The sequence below is a fragment of the Bos grunniens genome, chromosome 22 (assembly GCF_055505025.1).
Source record: "Bos grunniens cultivar Pamir isolate PY7600 chromosome 22, Bosgru_T2T1.0, whole genome shotgun sequence".
Taxonomy (NCBI): Eukaryota; Metazoa; Chordata; class Mammalia; order Artiodactyla; family Bovidae; genus Bos; species Bos grunniens.
The window spans coordinates 51,472,140-51,488,455 of record NC_141186.1 but is presented as its reverse complement, the minus strand read 5'-3'; the positions used below and the strand labels follow the sequence as shown (position 1 = coordinate 51,488,455).

Sequence of the window (16,316 nt, the reverse complement as noted above, 5' to 3'; positions counted from 1 at the left end):
TCCACTGAACATCTCTCTGGTCCTAAAGTACCCACTGCCTAGAAAACCCATCTCTAACCCAGCCCCAATGTCCTGCCAAAGAATGAAAATGCCATTCTAAGAGCTGAGATTCCTTCTCTACCACAGAATGCAAAAATTCCATGTGTCTACTACATTACATTAAAAACTCCTAAGGAATAAGTACGGGGACGTTCCTACCACCTTTTGTCTGGCACAGACCTTGTCATGCACAGACACTAAATGTAGATGGACTGAATGAATGAGGCCCTAATAAGCCAGAAAGGACTAAAAGCCACGCCCCCCTTCCTGGGTATATCACCTCATCAACTCACATCTGGCCACTAATTTAAGTTGAATTATAACAGGAATATAAAAAAACTACTCTGACACCAACTGGTAAACTTCAATACAATTCTGATGCTAACCCTCAGGGTAGCACCCGAGTCCACATCTCAGGGACATGGTCCCCAACAAGACTGCCTTTACTCCAGTTGCTAGTTGCACTTTGGTGGTCCTGGGCCACCAACATGTCTAACCAACTGGCTACAAATTCACAGGTTCCCACAACTCTCAGGTTTGACTTGCTAAAACAACTCACAGGACTTTAGGAGATGGCAACCCACTCTGGTATTCTTGCCTGAAAAACTCCATGGACAGGGGAGCCTGGCAGGCCACAGTCCATGGGGTTGCAAAGAATCAGATACGACTGAGCACGCACTCACACATACCTATTCCTGGGGGTTTCCCTGATAGTTCAGTGGGTAAAGAATCCACCTGAGAGTACTCTTTCTACCCCCTTCTGATGCCTATGTCAGAAGCTTTCTCTATCTCCTTTATACTTTAATAAAACTTTATTACACAAAAGCTCTGAGCGATCAAGCCTCGTCTCTGGCCCCGGATTGAATTCTTCTCCTCCCGGGGTCAAGAATCCCGGTGTCTTCGTGTGATTCAACAACCACCTTTCATCTTGGGGGCTTGTCCGGGATCCTTCAGGACAAGATAAGGATGCTTGGAGCTTTAGTTCTTTGTTCTCTTAGCAAACACATTTTCTGCCGTGCTTTACTAACTCTACCGTGTGCTTGTGTGAATGAATGACAGGCCCTGTGAGAAGCAAGTAAGGAGCCCTGCTCTGCGGTTCCACGGTGATCTCATACGGCTTATGGCAGAAACCTGTCGGGGGTTTATACCGACCTGCCAATGCCAAGAGGCACCCAATGTCTCCTTCGGGAACCGACCAGAAATGGGCAAAGTGTGTGGACCGAACTCTCCTTTCTCGGTCAGACTTTTCGGTCTCTTTGACCATTTCATTAAAAAAAAAAAAAAAGAATCCACCTGAGAATGCAGGAGACACAGGAGATGCGGGTTCTATCCCTGGGTTGGGATGATCCCCTGGAGAAGGAAATGGCAACCCACTCCAGTATTCTTGCCTGGAAAATTCCATGGACAGAGGAGCCTGGCGGGCTACAGTCCACGGGGTCACAAAGAGTTAGATGACTGAACACACACAAGCAAGCACATACCTATTATTACAGTTTTATTATAAAGGATACAAATCAGTATTGGCTAAATGAAGATATACACAGAGCACAGTTTCCCTGTCTCTTCTCACAGAATCAGGGTGCTTCACCTTCCCAGCATATCATCAACCAGGAAGTTCCGCCAAGTTTTGATGTTCAGAGCTTTGTTGGAGTTTCATTCCATAAATGTGATTGACTGAATCATGGGCTACAACATTAAATTCAATCTCCAGTCCCTCAACTTTCCCCAGAGGTCAGACTGGCTCAAAGCTCCAACATTCTAATTACATGGTTGATTTTTCTGGTGACCAGGCCCCATCTTGAATCATCTCATTAACATAAATTCAAGTCTGATCCAAGGGGGCTTCAGATCAGATCAGATCAGTTGCTCAGTCGTGTCCGACTCTTTGCGACCCCATGAATCGCAGCACACCAGGCCTCCCTGTCCATCACCAACTCCCGGAGTTCACTCAGACTCACGTCCATCGAGTCAGTGATGCCATCCAGCCATCCCATCCTCTGTCATCCCCTTCTCCTCCTGCCCCCAATCCCTCCCAGCATCAGAGTCTTTTCCAATGAGTCAACTCTTCGCATGAGGTGGCCAAAGTACTGGAGTTTCAGCTTTAGCATCATTCCCTCCAAAGAAATCCCAGGGCTGATCTCCTTCAGAATGGACTGGTTGGATCTCCTTGCAGTCCAAGGGACTCTCAAGAGTCTTCTCCAACACCACAGTTCAAAAGCATCAATTCTTCGGCGCTCAGCCTTCTTCACAGTCCAACTCTCACATCCATACGTGACCACGGGAAAAACCATAGCCTTGACTAGATGGACCTTTGTTGGCAAAGTAATATCTCTGCTTTTGAATATGCTATCTAGGTTGGTCATAACTTTCCTTCCAAGGAGTAAGCATCTTTTAATTTCATGGCTGCACTCACCATCTACAGTGATTTTAGAGCCCAGAAAAATAAAGTCTGACATTGTTTCCACTGTTTCTCCATCTATTTCCCATGAAGTGATGGGACCGGATGCCATGATCTTCGTTTCCTGAATGTTGAGCTTTAAGCCAACTTTTTCACTCTCCACTTTCATTTTCATCAAGAGGCTTTTTAGTTCTTCACTTTCTGCCATAAGGGTAGTGTCATCTGCATATCTGAGGTTATTGATATTTGTCCCAGCAATCTTGATTCCAGCTTGTGTTTCTTCCAGTCCAGCGTTTCTCATGATGTACTCTGCAGAGAAGTTAAATAAACAGGGTGACAATATACAGCCTTGCCGTACTCCTTTTCCTATTTGGAACCAGTCTGTTGTTCCATGTCCAGTTCTAACTGTTGCTTCCTGACCTGCATACAGATTTCTCAAGAGGCAGATCAGGTGGTCTGGTATTCCCATCTCTTGAAGAATTTTCCACAGTTTATTGTGATCCACACAGTCAAAGGCTTTGGCATAGTCAATAAAGCAGAAATAGATGTTTTGCTGGAACTCTCTTGCTTTTTCCATGATCCAGCGGATGTTGGCAATTTGATCTCTGGGTTCCTCTGCCTTTTCTAAAACCAGCTTGAACATCAGGAAGTTCATGGTTCACATATTGCTGAAGCCTGGCTTGGAGAATTTTGAGCATTACTTTATATTTCCATTACTTGGGAAATTCTAAGAGTTTTAGAAGTTCTGTGCCAGGAATCTGGGACAAAGGCCAGACATGTTCTTTATTATTCAACAAAAACAAACTGTGAAAACTCCCTAGCCAACTTACAGAAATAAAGCAAGCATGAAAAAAGCCATACAAGACCACTCATTTTAGGGTGTTAAATCCCTCTCTCACTTGGCATTTCAGATACCAATCATCTCCTAGACCTGCACAACACTTAAAAATATGGTATGCATTAAATTGAACCATACTCTGAGAATTATCTATGGATCACTATCAACAGGAAAAAAACCAAAAACCGGGAGCATCACCAATCAGACATGGCTTCTCTGTGAGTTGAGAAACCGACTCATTAGTTGAACATTGGACTCTTGGTTTGGTAACAGTAAGACAGAGCAGTTGCCCTGTTAATGATCACAGAGTCACCAAACAAAAAGCTTTAATAATCTTTCTGAAGAGAATCATCAAGCATTCACAGCATGAAGCAAATTCTCCTGTAATCATCATTTTACTTTTGTTTAAAAATAATGGATGTAAAAAAAAACACAGAGGTTTAATAATAACATTGCAGAAAAAAAAATAATAACATTGCAAACTGAACAATAATTCTCCAGCCACTGGTTTACCAAAAAAATCTTCATCCAAATCTTGACATCTTTAGTCACTGTCTTCACACACATTATCTTGTGGGTATCACATCTTAAAACGGTTGTTAACAAATTCCCTGGCAGATATCAGGGCTTGGACTAAAAAACTCAAGCCATCTATATTTTAATCTTAAATTCACTTAAATAAAATCTCAAATGCCAAAGAAATAATATAAGATAAACATGCCTGTTTGTTTTTTTTTCCTGGCCTCACCTGCAGTAGAGGCATGGAGTCTTAACCACTGGATCACCCGGGAAGCCCCATGATTACCTTTTTTTAATTCCAAAGAGTCATACACTAAATTTTACACTAAACAGGAAAAAATACATACATGAGAAAAACGTATTGTGACGATACAAAATACCAGAACAGCCCTAGCAGATGTTATCTTTTTTTTATTTGAAATATAATTGACTTTCAATATTATATTAGTTTTAGATGTATAACATAGTAATTTAATATTTTTATATGCTACAAAATGATCACCATAGTAACTTGCTACCCACTGTCACCATAAAAAATGATTATCATCTTATTACCTATATTCCCTTTGCTGTACGTTACATCCTTGTGACTTACTTGTTTTATTATTGGAAGTGTGAACCTCTTAATCTCCCTCACCAATTTCACTCTTACCCTGACTCACGCCCCTATGGTAACTACCAGTTTGTTCTCTGTATCTGTTAGTCTGTTTCTGTTTTAATACATTTCTAAATTTGTTTTATTTTTTAAGTTCTACATACAAGTGAAACCATATAGTATTTGTCTTTCTCTGTCTGACCTATTTCATTCAGCATAATACCCTCTAGTCCATCCATGTTGTCATAAATGGCAAGCTGTCATTCTCTTTTTTAGCTGAGTAATATTCCACCTGTAAATATATACCACATCTTTATCCATTCACCTAACAATGGGCACTCAGGTTGCATTCTTATCTTGCTTCTGTAAATAATGCTGCCTTGAGCACAGCGGTGTGTTTATTTTTTTGAATTAGTGTTTTTGTTTTCTTTTGGAAAAAACCCAGAACTGGGATTGCTCAGTCATACAATAGTTCTCTTTAAATTTTTTTGGAAAACCTCCCTACTGTTTCCCCTTAGCTTAGATGTTCACCTCTGAGATTCAAGTAAGTAAAAGACAAAGCCTTGAATTAAGAGCACACAGAAGTAAAACCTTAAATTATCCTTTAAATTAAATAACAGCTAAAGCAAATAACATCCCTCTCCCGTTTCTGAATATGAGATGTCCCCACTTTTCCCCTGCATTCTAATCCACCTCCCCACCCCCAACTCTAGGACCTTGCTGCATCAGACACGAGCTCTCCACGGGCTCCTTTCCCTCTGCATGTGAACATGCTTATGGTGACTCTAACCGAACAAAACAGAATCAGAGACCTGCCTTCATATCTGTACTTCTTCAAGCTACCACCAAGTCCTTTCTTCTTCAAAACATACTCACCATTTTTTATCTGAATCTTCTGCAGGCTCTTCTTTCCTTCTTTACTCCCTCCTTCATTCCCTCCCTCTCTCTCTCTCTCTCTCACACACACACTCCCTGACCTACTGGCACCTGACCTCTTCCATCACAACCCCACTAGAGCCTCTATCCCCAAGAATCACAGCTGAATCATTTCAACACTGGCTTTATCCAATTTGACCTCTTCACTGCTTCCAACACCACTGATGCCTGTTTCAGTCACCTTTATTCAGCATAGTACTGAAAGCCCTACCAGAACAATTAAGCAAGATAAATAAATAAAAGAGCATTCAAATAAAAAAGGAACAATAAAACTATTTACAAATTACATGATCGTATATACAGAAAATCCTAAAGAATCCACAAGTTGCAGGGTACAAGATCAACATACAAAAATCAGTTGCAGTTGCATATATTCACTATCAACAAACTGAATATGAAGTTTAAGAAAACAAGTTTTGTGTTTTTGTTTTGCAGAAATGGAAAACCTGATCCTAAAATTCATATAGAATTGCAAGGAGTCCTGAAAACTCAAAAGAATCTTGAAAAAGAACAATATAGTGGTGACAGTTACACAAAATAATGTACTGAATGCCCCTGAACTGTATATTTTAAAATGGTAACAGTAAATTTTATGTATATTCTACCAAAATGAACAGTATAATGGCATTAAACGCAGCCTAAAGTCAAACCCTGCTTATTACATGGTCTTGGATAGTTTCTAGGTCTCAATTTCCATATCTGTAAAATGGAGATAATTATAGTCCCTGCTGCTAAGTCGCTTCAGTCGTGTCCAACTCTGTGCGACCCCATAGACAGCAGCCCACTAGGCTCCCCCGTCCTTGGGATTCTCCAGGCAAGAACCTTTTTCAAAAGATTAGGAGGATTCAATGAGATGATGCATAATAAATAACTGAGCACTGAGACTACTAAAGAATAAAGGCTTAATAAATGCAAGCTGTCCTAATCACAGAACAGTATTTATGGGTAAATTACGTAAAATGTAGAAAAAGAGTAAAAAAAAAAAAAGTCTCCTCCAGCTGATATTTCCAGAGCAAGATGAAGGAATACATAGTGTGTACACTTTATGAACAATCACGCTGCACATCTGTGATTTGTGCACCTTTTTGCACATACGTTTTACTTCAAAAAAGTTTACCTGCCTCAAAAAGAAAGGTGGCCGCACAATACTGTGAAGGCACTGTACTGATGGCACTGAACTGTACACTCACAATGGTTAAAATGGCAAATTTCACATTACACACAGTTCACCACGATTCTTTACAGGGAGATAAAAGGAAAGAAAGCTGATTTTGGTGACAGTGTATAGATGGGTAGAAGACAGATGAGTGGGAGACCTACAGGATGCATCCAGTTAAGAAGCAATATAAGGACTTCCCTGGTGGCGCACTGGCCAAGATGCCATGCTCCCAATGCAGGCGGCCTGGGTTCAATTCCTGGACAATGAACTAGATCCCACGTGCTGCAACTAAAACTTCACATGCCACAGCTAAGACCTGGTGCAGTCAAATAATTTTTCTCTTTTAAGAAGTAATAAAAAGCAAACCCAAGGCAGGGAAGGGACAGTAGGGAAGGAGAAGATGGGGGAACCCAGAGATCAAAATAAATGAAAGTGAAAGTGCAAAAGAGAGAAGAAAGTGATGGATTTCTGGGTTTCTTGCTGAAGAAATCAGAAAAAGGTGACTGCAGAGAAAACAGAGCTGTGTGACAGGTAAGTTCACAACATTAGTTTTAGGCATCATGAGCTTGAGAGATGAATGAGAGGTGACCAGCTGACAAGACAATCATAAATAGGGTGTGTGTCTAACAGCAAGTTTTGATTCTGAAAGTTCAGGTTCAGGGCAGGTTCAATGCTTAGGAAGAGAACTGTCACTGAGGGAGAAACAGTAAACAAACCAAATTCAGGGGATCATCAACAGACATTTAAAGGACAGAGGTGAGAGAGTCAAGACACAGGGGAATAAAGACACTGATGCCAAGGAGGGAGAAAGTTTCAAAGAGGGCTGGTTCAACTGTGTCGAAATCCTCCTGAGAGACCCAGATATGTGAACTGTAGAAATATTATTATTATTAAGCAAGTCTCAAAAAAGTTCCAATAAGGCAATTTAAACCAACTCCAATTGTTATGTGGTATATACTGTGCAATAAAAAATGCTGGGAAAATATCCTAAGGAATCCACTAAAAAACTAGAGAACTAATAAACAAGTTCAGCAAGACTGCAAGATACAGGTCAATATCTTAAAAATTAACTGTATTTCTATACATTTGCAATGATCAATCTGAAAATGAAATTAAGAAAACAATTTCATTTACAATCACTTCACAAGAAATAAATGACTTAGGAATAAATTTAATAAAATAAGTGAAAACTTTATATTCTAAAAACTACAAGACACTTGTGGTTCTTTAATTTAGAAATTATAGAAAATCTAAATAAATGAAAAGACATTCTATATTCACAGATCTGAAGACTTAACATTGTTAAAAGGCAATACTCGCCAAATTAATCTACAAATTCAAAATCCCAGTTGGCCTTGTTGCAGAAATTGACAAGTTAATCCTACAATTCATATGGAAATGCAAATAGGCAAAACAACTCTGAAAAAGAACAAAGTTGGAAAATTCACATTTCCTGATTCTAAAACTACTACAAATCTACAGCAGTCAAGGAATGCAGGAGTGGCACACAGGCAGATATACAGATCAATGGAATAGAACTGAGAGTTCAAAACAGACTCTCGCATTTACAGTCAATTGATTTTCAACAAGAGTAGCAAGACAATTAAATGGGGAAAGAATAGTCTTTGTAATAAGTGGTGCTGGGGACTTTCCTGGTGGTGCAGTGACTAAGACTCTGTGCTCCTAACCCAGCAGGCCTAGGTTCAATCCCTGATCAGGGTACTGGATCCCACATGCCGCAACTAAGTTGCAACATGATGCAACTAAGATCTGCTAAGTCGCTTCAGCCGTGTCCAACCCTGTGCAACCCCATAGACCGCAGCCCACCAGGCTCCCCCGTCCCTGGGATTCTCCAGGCAAGAACACTGGAATGGGTTGCCATTTCCTTCTCCAATGCATGAAAGTGAAAAGTGAAAGTGAAGTCGCTTAGTCGTGTCCGACTTTTAGCGACCCCATGGACTGCAGCCTACCAGGCCCCTCCGTCCATGGGATTTTCCAGGCAAGAGTACTGGAGTGGGGTGTCATGTGTAGCCAAATAAATAAATACTAAAAAAAAAGTGGTGCTTAAAAAACCACATATAAAAGAATGAAGTACCTTACTTCCTAAACAAAAAATAACAAAAATGTACTACAACATAGGGATGTCCCTGGCAGTCCAGTGCTTAAGACTCCACACTTAAGGGCACAGGGCACAGGTTTGATCCTTGCTTGGGGAACTAAGATCTCCTATGTTGCACGGCCAAAAAAAAAACCCAAACAAACCCCAAAGTACTACAACCTAAATGTAAAGCTAAAACTGTAAAACTCATACAAGAAAACAGAGAGGTTAATCTTCATGACCTTGGGTCTGGCAACAGCTTCCTAAATAAGACACCTATGGCACAAACAACAAAAGACAATGATACACTGGACTTAGTAAAAATTAAAAACCCATGCTCCAAAAAACCATATCAAAAAAGTAAAACGACAACCTGCTAAATGCAGAACATAGTTTTTAGTCATATATCTGATAAAGGACTTGTTTAGAATATACAAAGAACTCTTAGAACTTAACAATAAAAAGACAAACCAATTTTATAAAACGGACTAAGGACCTGAATAGACATTTTTTCAAAGATACACAAATGACCAACACACACATGGAAAGATGCTCAATATCATTCAGTTCAGTTCAGTCGCTGAGTCGTGTCCGACTCTTTGCAACCCCATGAATACCAGGCCTCCCTGTCCATCACCAACTCCCGGAGTTCACTCAGACTCACGTCCATCGAGTCAGTGATGCCATCCAGCCATCTCATCCTCTGTCGTCCCCTTCTCCTCCTGCTCCGAATCCCTCCCAGCATCAGAGTCTTTTCCAATGAGTCAACTCTTCGCATGAGGTGGCCAAAGTACTGGAGTTTCAGCTTTAGCATCATTCCCTCCAAAGAAATCCCAGGGCTGATCTCCTTCAGAATGGACTGGTTGGATCTCCTTGCAGTCCAAGGGACTCTCAAGAGTCTTCTCCAACACCACAGTTCAAAAGCATCAATTCTTCGGCGCTCAGCCTTCTTCACAGTCCAACTCTCACATCCATACGTGACCACGGGAAAAACCATAGCCTTGACTAGATGGACCTTTGTTGGCAAAGTAATATCTCTGCTTTTGAATATGCTATCTAGGTTGGTCATAACTTTCCTTCCAAGGAGTAAGCATCTTTTAATTTCATGGCTGCACTCACCATCTGCAGTGATTTTGGAGCCCAGGAAAAAAAAGTCTGACACTGTTTCCACTGTTTCCCCATCTATTTTCCATGAAGTGATGGGACCAGATGCCATGATCTTCGTTTCCTGAATGCTGAGCTTTAAGCCAACCTTTTCACTTTCCACTTTCATTTTCATCAAGAGGCTTTTGAGTTCCTCTTCACTTTCTGCCATAAGGGTGGTGTCATCTGCATATCTGACGTTATTGATATTTCTCCCGGCAATCTTGATTCCAGCTTGTGCTTCTTCCAGCCCAGCATTTCTCATGATGTACTCTGCATATAAGTTAAATAAGCAGGGTGACAATATACAACCTTGACATACTCCTTTTCCTATTTGGAACCAGTCTGTTGTTCCATGTCCAGTTCTAACTGTTGCTTCCTGACCTGCATACAGATTTCTCAAGAGGCAGGTCAGGTGGTCTGGTATTCCCATCTCTTGAAGAATTTTCCACAGTTTATTGTGATCCACACAGTCAAAGGCTTTGGCATAGTCAATAAAGCAGAAATAGATGTTTTTCTGGAACTCTCTTGCTTTTTCCATGATCCAGCGGATGTTGGCAATTTGATCTCTGGTTCCTCTGCCTTTTCTAAAACCAGCTTGAATATCAGGAAGTTCATGCTTGGAGAATTTTGAGCATTACTTTACTAGCATGTGAGATGAGTGCAATTGTGTGGTAGTTTGAGCATTCTTTGGCATTGCCTTTCTTTGGAATTGGAATGAAAACTGACCTTTTCCAGTCCTGTGGCCACTGCTGAGTTTTCCAAATTTGCTGGCATATTGAGTGCAGTACTTTCACAGCATCATCTTTCAATATTATTAGGAAACTGCAAAGCAAAGCTACAATGAGGTAGCTACTACTTCCTACCCACTGCTGCTGCTGCTGCTAAGTCACTTCAGTGGTGTCCGACTCTGTGCGACCCCATAGACGGCAGCCCACCAGGCTCCCCCGTCCCTGGGATTCTCCAGGCAAGAACACTGGAGTGGGTTGCCATTTCCTTCTCCAATGCATGAAAGTGAAAAGTGAAAGTCGTCTCTCAGTCGTGTCTGACTCTTAAGAGACGCCATGGACTGCAGTCTACCAGGCTCCTCTGCCCATGGGATTTTCCAGGCAAGAGTACCCACTAGGCTGGCTATAATAAAAAAGATAAAAAGCGTTGACAAGGATGGGGAGGAATCAGAATCCTCAATACACTGCTGGTTAGAATATGTAAAATGGCACAGCCACTTCTGGAAAACAATTAGTTCCTCAAAATATGAAGTATAAGAGCTACCATATGGTGCAAGAATTCTACTATTGTGTATATACCAGAAAGAAATGAAAACCCGTGTCCACACAGGAACTTATACACAGGAGTGTTCACAACAGCATTATTCGTGATAACAAACAAGTGGAAACAACCTAAGTGGCCATCAACAGCTGAACGGACAAAAAAATGTGGCAGATTCACACAATGGAGCAGGATTCAGCAATAAACAGAGATGAAAAACTAATATATGCTACAATATTGATGAAGTTTGAAAATATTATGCTAAGGTAAAGAAGCCAGAAGCAAAAAGACCATATATTTTATGATTCCATTTAAATTAATTGGCCAGGACAGGCGCATTCATAGAGACAGAAAGCAAATTAGTAATTGCCTAAAACTAAGGGAACAGGGATGTGGGCAGGGGATGGCTAAAGTGTACGGGGTGTCTTTTGGGGGGGTGATAAAAATATTCTAAAACTGACTGTGGTGACAGTTGTACATATCTTGTAGATACAGTAAACCAATGAACTATACACTTTAAATGGGTTAATTATGTGGTATATGGATTATGTCTCCATAAACCAAAAAAGAAAAAAAATGCTGAGACCCACAAATATAAATGTTTTACTGTAATTACAGAAGTGAATCAAGTCTAGATGCCAAGTTATTATTCTTATGAGGATGCAGTCAGAGTAACTTATTAATAAGTCAATAAAGTCTGAACTCTTCAGGCCTTCCCAAGAATGAACTATTCATTCTAATACTTCACATTTGATGTGTTGTTTGATATCAAACTGTTGTTAAACTAAACCAATAACAATTAATGAAGCTTTTTGAGTGTTTCTAGTAGCATACAGTTTCATAAACTGAATTGGTAGTTAGCCATTCAGGACCTTACTAAGTAAAGTGAAAGTGAAAGTTGCTCAGTGGTGTCCGATTCTTTGCAGCCCCATGGACTATACAGTCCATGGAATTTTCTAGGCCAGAATACTGGAGTGGGTAGCCTTTCCCTTGTCCAGGGGGATCTTCCAACCCAGGAATCGAACCCAGGTCTCCAGCACTGCAGGTGGATTCACCAGCTGAGCCACTAGGGAAGCCCAGGAATACTGGAGTGGGTAGCCTATCCCTTCTCCAGTGGATCATCCTGACCCAGGAATCGAACAGGGGTCTCCTGCATTGCAGGCGGATTCCTTACCAACTGACATTGCAGGCAGATTCTTTACCAACTGAGCTATCAGGGAAGCCCTACTAAGTAAAGTCTCTCTGATATATTATGGTTCTAATACTATATATCCTATTTCTAATTTTAGGTACTGTGGACTTATTATTCCTAATGTTCCTAATCACTGGATATGCAATGCGTTCTGTATGATGTTACAGAAAAGCCTGAATGAACTTTTTGGTCATCCTAGTATTTCTTATCTTTTCAAAAACATATGTTTTCTGCATAACATAATTTACCATTTCAACCATTGAAGTGTACAATTCATGGCATTAAGTACATTCGCAACATTGTGCAACCATCACCCCTATCCAATCTCAAAACTTGGTCATCATTCCAAACAGAAACTCTGCCCTCATTAAAAGGTAACTCCCCACTGTCCACTCTCCCCAGCTCCTAGTAATCTCTGTTCTGCTGTCTCCATGAATTTGCCTATTCCAGGTACCTCATATAAATGGATTCATACAATATTTGTCCTTTTGTGTCTAGCGTATTATACTAGCATAATGTCATCAAGCATCATCCATGCTCCTTCTCTTTTCTCCGCCATCTTATGTGCAGTTGAGTTCTCTCCTCACCATGTCGTCTCACAAGACTTTCAGGATCAAGTGATTCCTGGCCAAGAAACAAAAGCAGAATCGTCCCATTCCTCAATGGATTTGAATGAAAACTGACAATAAGATCAGGTACAATTCCCAGAGAAAACACTGGAGAAGAACCAAGCTGGGTCTATAAGAAGCCTCACATAAAAAGTGGCACACATGTTAAGACCACTTGTTTAACCAGCCAAATCACAGCGAGAGCATCACTACTGTAATACTTGGCTCCTGATGTTTTTTGTTTCCTCACTATCAGTCTATGAGACTCAGTAATAAATATGAAACGTTGTTGGAAAAAAAAAAAGAATCATCCATGCTGTAGTATACATCAGAATTCCACTCCTTTTTAAGGATGAATAGTGTGCCATTGTACATATACACCACATTTTGTATACATACCACATTTATTCATTCATCTGTCTATGGAACACTTGGGCTATCTTTTGGCTATCGTGAATAATGCAGCAATGAACACCAGCATACAAGTATCTGTTTGACTCCCTGCTTTCAGTTCTTTGGGGGTATACACATAGTGGGATTGCTTGATCACACAGTAATTCTATGTTTAACTTTTTGAGGAAAAGTCAGTCTTCCACAGCAGCCAGGACATTTTACATTCCCACCTGCAGTAAGCAAGAGTTCCAATTTCACTACATCCTCACCAACACTTGCTCTTCTGTTTTTTTTTTTTTTTTTTCCATAATAGCCAACCACATGGGTATGAAGTGGTATCTCACTGTGTGCGGTGTATTTTTAGTCTATTATCTGTAAATAGAAGTTCACCTTGTGTTGACTGCTATAATTATACTTAGCACAGCCACTGAAGAGATATAAACAAAAAAATTAAATACCAGTAAAATAAAGCACAGGGTGACAAAGATTTAAGTCAATTCAACTTTGAAAAAGATATAAAAAGTGACCCAAAAATGAAGACATGAAACAAAACTTGGAAATTCGGTTTTACTCACTTGGGACTAATAGCTAAAATAGTAACGTTTTGGGTAAACAAAGATTGTTGTAAAGCAATTTACAACTTTGTGATTTATTGTTATGACAGTGGAACAAATGCAGAAGTCACTCCTGAAATAAATCTTTTAAAAACACATTTATTCCTGGGAGACTGTGGTCACTAACCCTATTTTAAAGATAAGCAAATTTGAAATCAGATAAGTTCCAAAGCTTGTCTTAGACCACAAAGCAGTTCTGTGGCAGAGGTTTGTGAAATAATTTCTGATTTCCAGGTTTAAGGTGAAAAACCCATAATTTAATGTGTATTAAAGCCAGGGTAACACGGATGAACAATTTCCATTCTTAGCATGAATAAACTACGGGAAGTTGTCCACAGCACTGAACCTTACAACCTCCAATAGCAATGACCAATAATTAACTCCCCTGCCAGCCTAACTTACATGCGGATTCAACTCAAAACTAGGTCGTTGGGGGTTGTTTTTTTTTTTCAGTGTGAGCTAGTAAACACTAAGTCTCTAACTTTGTCTCTCAGATGTTTTGTTTTGTTAAATTCTGGCTATTCAAAACTAGGGTAATTCTATCGTTAAACTGACAAAGTCTATGTTGAAGCCATCAAGGAAAATGGAATTGCTTTTTGACAATCTTGCTTAAATCAGATATAGAGGTGTTACTAGTCTTCTTTCCTGCACCACGTATGAGAAAAAATGTATTCTTGACCCTCACCACATTTGCTCCAATCATTTTAGGCAAATTAAATATATCTTTATACATATACTGAAGTATCCCAGGCTGAAAGAACGTGAAATCCTGGGACTTGCTTTAAAATACTTAAGCAAAGGAGAGAAAAAAAAAAGTATAGATGAAACATTTGTGACAGATATTTCAACTGTGTAACGTGGGTGACGGCATATAGGGAGTTCAGGTCACCTTTTCTATTTATGTCTACACTTATAAAGTTTTGCACGATAACTTTTCACAAAATAAGTTTTCCCAAGTTACCGCCCTGGTTAGGAAACCCGAGTCGGTGTAGGCGAACGTTCTTGTCTTCGCAACGAAACCGGGCGAAGCTTCTCCAGCCGAGGTGAGGCGGCCGTGGGCTCCACGCCCCTCCGGCCCCGCGCCAGCACGCGGGCCGAAAGCGCGCACGTTTCACTCGAGCTGAATCTGACAACTCGCTCGCTGCTTTCCGGGGCTGGCAGGATCGCCGAGCTCAATTTGGAAGTGGCGCACGCGGGGCTCACGCCGGCGGCTTGGGAAAGCCGGACGAACTCCCCTCGCGGGCTCCAAAGTCCCGGCCCAGGGTGACGGGCCTGGCCCCTCGCAGCCCCTCTCTGGATCTTGAGAGACCCCCGCCCCCCGGCACCGCTCCCTCGGTCCCCGTACCGCGAACCCCTGCCCAGCCCGCCGCCTACCGTCCAAGTCCTCTTCGTCCTCCGACTCGCTGTCCGCCACCGCGTCGGCGACCAGGCCAGCGCCGGGATCGAAATCCTGGGAGCCGGAAGGAGGGGCGGCGGGCGGGGTGGAGGCTCTGGAGCGGGCCTCGCGCAGGCGGGTGAAATAGTCCACCGCGAAGTCTACGAGGTCTGGTGGCCGCTGCCGCAGCACCTCCACGGTGTAGCCCTGCAGCAGCTCCGTGAGCCCGGGCGGGATCTGAATGTGGCTCATGCCGGCGGCGGCAGGCGGGACCGGGCCGCCGGCGGCCACCGCCTAGGCGGGCGCTCCCTCACGCCGGCCTCTCGCCCGGCGCCCCGCGAGGTCTCCTCACGCGCGACCCGGGTCGGGCCTTCCTCGCGCCACGCCGCCCTTTGGCCGGGTGTGTGTCTCCGGGCCCCACCACCCTACGCTACTCCGGCCGGCCTGGCGCCGCCGCCGCTGTCACTGGGCAGCCACCGCCGCCGCCGCCGCGGGCACCGACGAGCGGGCGAGCGGGACGGGCGGGGCGGGAGCCCGGGTTGTGACGCACGCGGCCGCGGGCGTGCGCGCTCCCGCCGAGGGCCGGCCCTCAGTGCGCTTGCGCCAAGGGGCCGTCTGCTCGCCGCTACCCTGGCGATCTTCAATCCAGGCGCAAGGATGAGAGGTCTACCCGCTAAGTGGTGTTAGTGCTTTTTATCTTTCATTTCTTCTTTCAGCACACGCTAAGATCCAACCATCTGCCCACCCTTACTGGGTATCAGGGACATAGCTGAAAGCCAGAGGCAAGAATGCCACCTTACCATCTCGGTGTGGTTCCAGATATGGTGGAGAACAAGGGGACCCTCTTTAGGGGGTGACATTCAAGCTGACTCCGAGGCTTGGGCAGGATCTAACCACAGGAAGAGCCAGAGGAAAGCCATGTGGACATAGAGGACAACAAGAGTAAAGACCTGGGAAAGTCACAACCACCCTGTTGGGTGGCATGGTGGCATGACCATAGGACCCTCCAAAGTCTGGCAGGAGGTCTGTGAGATGTCAAAGAAAGAAGGCCTTGTAGACAGTAGGAGTTTCGATGATAGAATAATTTGGTAGCCACAGGCAGATAAATCTGGAAGAATGAGTTCGAAATATGTTTCCTTG

General features: G+C 42.5%; 1 protein-coding gene and 1 pseudogene across 3 annotated transcripts in view; one reads left to right on the top strand and one right to left on the bottom strand.

Moving 5' to 3' along the window:
• PRKAR2A (protein kinase cAMP-dependent type II regulatory subunit alpha) overlaps window positions 1–15,643 on the bottom strand; it is a 71,911-nt gene extending 56,268 nt beyond the window's left edge. The window contains exon 1 of one of the 2 annotated variants that reach the window (XM_086368084.1): window positions 15,176–15,643. In XM_086368084.1, coding sequence (XP_086224210.1) covers window positions 15,176–15,428 — 253 coding nt within the window. In that variant the 5' untranslated portion in view covers window positions 15,429–15,643. Of the gene's footprint in view, window positions 1–5,265; window positions 5,424–15,175 lie in introns of those variants that run through there. The other variant, XM_086368085.1, reaches the window with a different exon arrangement.
• On the top strand, window positions 12,721–14,852 carry LOC147348539 (large ribosomal subunit protein eL39-like; annotated as a pseudogene). Its single transcript, XR_015151694.1, has one exon. The product of XR_015151694.1 is annotated as a large ribosomal subunit protein eL39-like (transcript).
• Window positions 15,644–16,316: the final 673 nt, after the last annotated feature.